Below are 5,885 nucleotides of genomic sequence, written 5' to 3' on the forward strand. Positions count from 1 at the left end.
TCTCCTCGCTCCCTTCTGTCTCTCCCTCCTCGCTCTCTCTCCTCTCCTGGCTATCGCTCCTCCCTCTCTCTCCTGGCTGTCTCTCCTCTCTCTCCTGGCTGTCTCTCCTCTCTCTCCTGGCTGTCTCTCCTCGCTCTCTCCTGGCTGTTTCTCCTCGCTCTCTCTCCTCGCTCTCTCTCCTGGCTGTCTCTCCTCTCTCTCTCTCCTGGCTGTCGCTCCTGGCTGTCTCTCCTCTCTCTCTCTCCTGGCTGTCACTCCTCTCTCCTGGCTCTCTCTCCTCTCTCTCTCTCTTCTGGCTGTCTCTCCATTCTCACTGGTTGCCTCTCCAAGGGTCACAGGATGACTTAGGATGCTCAGTGTGTTCTGGGGTCACAGAGGTCATGGGATGTCTCGGGATGCTCAGGGGTCACAGGACGTGTAGAGGTCACTTGATACACGAGGCACCCTGAAGACAAAGGAGAACCCAGAGCTGCATGGAGGAGGAGGAGATAAATGACTGCTATGGGGGGTGATCAGATTGTTCATCATTCCTCACTGGGCTCCAGACAAATGAGGGGAACACATATCACCAACCACAACACGCCCCATGAGACCTCCCATCCCATATCACCAACCACAACACGCTCCATGAGACCTCCCATCCCATCTCACCAACACGCCCCATGAGACCTCCCATCCCATATCACCAACCACAACACGCTCCATGAGACCTCCCATCCCAAATCACATCCCATATCCCCAACCACAACACGCCCCGTGAGACCTCCCATCCTATCTCACCAACCACAACACGCCCTGTGAGACCTCCCATCCCATCTCACCAACCACAACACGCCCCATGAGACCTCCCATCCTATCTCACCAACAGATAAAAGATTAAACTGTAAGATTAGAAACATTTCAGGCTTTTGTGTAATTTGTATCAATTTATTATATAATTGTATTTAATTGTTTCTTTTAGCCAAGAGGGAAAAATGTCAATTCTGTTACACAGCCAGCAGGTGGCGCTCTCTGCTCTGTTTCTACGTGTCCTCCTGGCTCTCAGCAGCTCCTCTGTTATATAAAGCCCGCTGTGTGTACAGAGCTCAGTAGTTCAAGCTGAGATGACCTCATACAACTGAATGTGTCAGAGCAGTGACTCCTCCCCCCCGACTGTGTTCAGATGGCTCCCTACCAAATTCCAATCAGAGAGAGAGAGGGAGTGAGAGAGATAGGAGGGAGGGAGAGAGAGAGGGAGAGAGAGAGAGAGAGAGGGAGAGAGAGGGAGGGAGAGGGCGGACGGCAAGAGGTTAAAATATGCAGAGAAAAAAAACAACAACAAAAAAAGATGTAAAATATGATTTTAAAGACATTTAATAATAAAGCTGATCCGCAATCATAGTAACTTCCCCTTTAACGTGGACGTGTAACCATCGCAAACAGGAAAAGAGGAGAAACTTCCCGAAGGGGCGCCTGCGCTGGTGACAAAGATCTCAAAGGGATTTTTTTCTCTCCCTGTGCGGAGACTTTCTTGGAACTTCCTGTTGTGTCTCTGGCACAGGAAGTGAAGGGAAATCTTTCTAATGGTGCACAGGCAACAGGAAATGGGGGTTTTAATGGTTTTAATGGTATCGGGCTTCCTGCCACCCTGGAGGATATATACGGGGGATGGGACGGGGATGTTTGTAGCTGCATTTTACACAACGATGTACCGATCTCGTTTGGAGTCGCCCTTGAAATGTAGCCACTCCCGTGGCGATCTGAGATCTCCGCCCACTGCACCTCATGACAGCAAACCTGCGACGTGGAAATGCACGGGACCCGTTGTCATCCTTATGCACGGGACGACCCTTCCGATGTGTGACAGAGATATCCCGAGACCGTCCAGCAGAGGGAGACAGAGAATAATGTGTACAATGTATACACGCTGATACTGAGAGTACGAGAGGAACAGATACCGAGAATGACACCCGGCATACAGGACACGAGAAGTGGTACTGTGCAGAGTCCATACATACAGAATGAGGACAGATACCGAGAATGACACCCGGCATACAGGACAAGAGAAGTGGTACTGTGCAGAGTCCATACTTCGAGAATAAGAACAGATACTGAGAATGAGATTACAGATACTGAGAATTACACTCACAGGTAATGAGATCTGACTTTGATGGCTTCCTCCTGCAGTGCTCTGTGCTGGCAGAGGTGAGTAGCTGCCACATGAAGGGGGTGTGTCTGGTCAGTGCGGTCACACTCCGATAGAAGACGATTAGAATGGAGGTGGTCGGTACTTGGACTCTGACGTCCGGTGCGAGTCCTCTCCCGCATCTCCCTCTCAGGATCCTACGAGGAGCGATATTAATATTTATCTGTGTGTGTTGGCGGGCGGCCCCCGGGACCGTGACAGCGGCGCAGACCTTGGCGGGGTGACAGCGCTGGTTTTTGGCACACACGCCTCGCAAGTCTTGTAAGATATAGTATATAGAGGCCATTTTAGGACTTGTAGTCCTCCAGTCACATCAAATACAACGCATACAAAGCATGCCTCCCATCCGTCCGTCCCTCATCTGGAACCAAATCTCTCTGTCCCTCTCTCCTAGGTGGGCTTGCACAGAATCTATCTAGAACCCGCTGTTGTCGGATGTTAATAAACTTGTATCTGGACTTGGATGTTATGGTGCGGAACTTCAATTCTAGATTCACTCATTCCTATCACAAGCCAAGGTGGTCGTGGAGATCCTTCGATGTGTGCGTTGCCTCAATTCTAGATTTACTCATTCCTATCACAAGCCAAGGTGGTCGTGGAGATCCTTCGATGTGTGCGATGACTCAATTCTAGATTCACTCATTCCTATCCCAACCCAAGGTGGTCGTGGAGATCCTTCGATGTGTGCGTTGCTTCAATTCTAGATTCACTCATTCCTATCCCAACCCAAGGTGGTCGTGGAGATCCTTCAATGTGTGCGTTGCTTCAATTCTAGATTCACTCATTCCTATCCCAACCCAAGGTGGTCGTGGAGATCCTTCAATGTGTGCGTTGCTTCAATTCTAGATTCACTCATTCCTATCCCAACCCAAGGTGGTCGTGGAGATCCTTTGATGTGTGTGATGCCTCAATTCTAGATTCACTCATTCCTATCCCAACCCAAGGTGGTCATGGAGATCCTTCGATGTGTGCGGAGCCTCAATTCTAGATTCACTCATTCCTATCACAACCCAAGGTGGTCGTGGAGATCCTTCGATGTGTGCGTTGCCTCAATTCTAGATTCACTAATTCCTATCCCAAGCCAAGGTGGTCATGGAGATCCTTCGATGTGTGCGGAGCATCAATTCTAGATTCACTCATTCCTATCACAACCCAAGGTGGTCGTGGAGATCCTTCAATGTGTGCGGAGCTTCGTTTCTAGATTCACTCCTGATTGGTTTCTAACACTTCTACAATGTATACATAACTAGAAAATAAAATCTTTGGCTGGAGTTTCTCAGTGTGAGTGGAACTGATCTGTGGGAGACATCTTTCACCTATCTCAGTGTAAACCGCTTACATCATGTACAGCACCATTAGTAATTTTCCCAATCACCAATGATTGACATGCCACGTGATGGGAGACACCATTCCCGGACGTCCCAGGCTCAGTCCCGGACTACTTTCTCCTCTGAAGCCGCCTCTGCACAAAACTGATAAACTTAAGGCAATATAACTCCTTTCTCATGCACAGCGTAGTTTCCGTTTCAGTGAAAGGTCGATGGCGAATAGTCAGGGCGTCCATATCTAATCTACTTTATTCAAGTGTCCCCTCTATTTGTATGAAAGGACTCCGATTAGACATCCAGGCCATAGCGTGGTTTCCTGGCCAGTTCCAGAGAAGAGGATGACGGGTTCCGGATTCCTGTGGATTTTTTCCTACACGCTTAGCACGATGACATGTATCTAAAGAAGACCTCATCCTAAAGGAAAAAGAAACATTCCACGGAATTATTGGAATGTTCCCTTTTCCCCGGTAATCTGAGAAGACGTCAACTCTGACCAGTATTGCGTGCCACTGCTTATGGACACTATGGGACTATTTGTAAGGTAACCAGGTCTACTGCGCGTGTGCATTGTCCCGTTTTTTGTACTATAGGAAAACGGCACTTGTGCGCAAGAGCGTGCATCAGGGCGTACGCGTACAGGCACGCTAATTTTGGTGCACAGGAAGTGATGCAGTACCTCTAATTGAAAGCAAGCACTGCTTGGGCTTAGTTGCTGATTGGTCTATCAGCTTGTCCCTGTGATCCTGCTTGCTCTGCCTGTTTGCTGCTCCTGTGTCTTGACCAGGATTGTACCTGATTGCTCCTGATTGCTCCTGATTGCTGCCTGCCTTCTGACCTTGGAATTGTTACTGGACTTTGCCTCTGCCTCATCCCTTGTACTTCGCTGCCCGACTGATGTGACCCCTGGATTGTCTCACCTCGATTCTGCCTACTGCTCTGGTACCCTGCTGTCCGCCCAGTGTGACCTCAGCTCTGCTCTACCCAATCCTAAGTCTGGATTTCTGCCCGACACAGTGTTGCCCCACCCACTGGCACTCGTGCTACTTGCTGTTTCTCAGGCTCTGTTCCCATCCTCAGAGTTTGGGGGACACAAGGTGCAGGGGAAGCCTCCTCGGGCTATGTTCCCATCCTCAGAGTTTGGGGGACACAATGTGCAAGGGAAGCCTCCTCAGGCTCTGTTCCCATCCTCAGAGTCTGGGGCAAACAAGGTGCAAGGGAAGCCTCCTCAGGCTCTGTTCCCATCCTCAGAGTTTGGGGGACACAAGGTGAAAAAGGAGCCTCCTCAGGCTCTGTTCCCATCCTCAGAGTTTGGGGGACACAAGGTGCAAGGGAAGCCTCCTCAGGCTCTGTTCCCATCCTCAGAGTTTGTGGGGACAGAAGGTGCAAGGGAAGCCTCATCAGGCTCTGTTCCCATCCTCAGAGTTTGGGGGGATACAAGGTGCAAGGGAAGCCTCCTCAGGCTCTGTTCCCATCCTCAGAGTTTGGGGGACACAAGGTGCAAGGGGAGCCTCCTCAGGCTCTGTTCCCATCCTCATAGTTTGGGGGACACAAGGTGCAAGGGGAGCTTCCTCAGGCTCTGTTCCCATCCTCAGAGTTTGGGGGACACAAGGTGCAAGGGGAGCCTCCTCAGGCTCTGTTCCCATCCTCAGAGTTTGGGGGATACAAGGTGCAAGGGGAGCCTCCTCAGTCTCTGTTCCCATCCTCAGAGTTTGGGGGATACAAGGTGCAAGGGAAGCCTCCTAATCCAACCAATCTCCAGCCAGGTATGTGATACTAATACTAGACTCGTCTTCTGCACCCCTGACCAGAGACTAGCAACAGGTCTGCAAATGGCTGTTGGGTATCATAGAAAAAAGGGAAGAAAAGCTAATAAATGATAAACACTTTGCAGACTGGAACAATAAGAGGTAGAGGGAAGAACAGAGGAGATCTCGAAGGGAAGGAGAGTTGGTTAACCCCACAGTGGACCTCAGCCAGAAATGGTTTTCTCAGTTTTATACAGAGTAAGTTTCCACAAATATTATTGTCAGGAGAATCACCTTGGATTTTGGTGACCATTGTCAATAGGACAGAAAGCAAGGGGAAACCCAAAAAACGTACACGTCATCACAACAGGAGTTGAGGAGAAGTCTTCCAATGGGGATAATGGGGAAACATTTTCTGATGATGGTTGTCAAAGGCGAGGTTTCCTTTCACTTCCTATTCTATCTGAGGGACAGGAAGTGTGGTACAATCTCCACGATGGGAAGACAGGCAACACTTAAAAACCTGGCAGAGGTTAGAGCTCTTCCACATTCCATCCAAAGCTTCAAAAGTAACATTTGGACAGAGTTCTATTTACAGACATAGATGGACTGGAAAAAGGCAACCAA

At 49.6% G+C, this 5,885-nt stretch overlaps 1 protein-coding gene across 1 annotated transcript in view; it reads left to right on the plus strand.

The window, feature by feature from the left end:
- LOC108799509 (N-acetyllactosaminide beta-1,3-N-acetylglucosaminyltransferase 3-like) overlaps positions 1-3,315 on the plus strand; it is a 22,745-nt gene extending 19,430 nt beyond the window's left edge. Inside the window, exon 4 of the mRNA XM_018571374.1 lies at positions 3,103-3,315. Within this exon, the coding sequence (XP_018426876.1) occupies positions 3,103-3,315 (213 nt within the window). The remainder of the gene's footprint in view (positions 1-3,102) is intronic.
- The last annotated feature ends 2,570 nt before the right edge of the window (positions 3,316-5,885 follow it).

The sequence above is a fragment of the Nanorana parkeri genome, unplaced genomic scaffold (assembly GCF_000935625.1).
Source record: "Nanorana parkeri isolate BGI_ZX_2015 unplaced genomic scaffold, ASM93562v1 scaffold1746, whole genome shotgun sequence".
Taxonomy (NCBI): Eukaryota; Metazoa; Chordata; class Amphibia; order Anura; family Dicroglossidae; genus Nanorana; species Nanorana parkeri.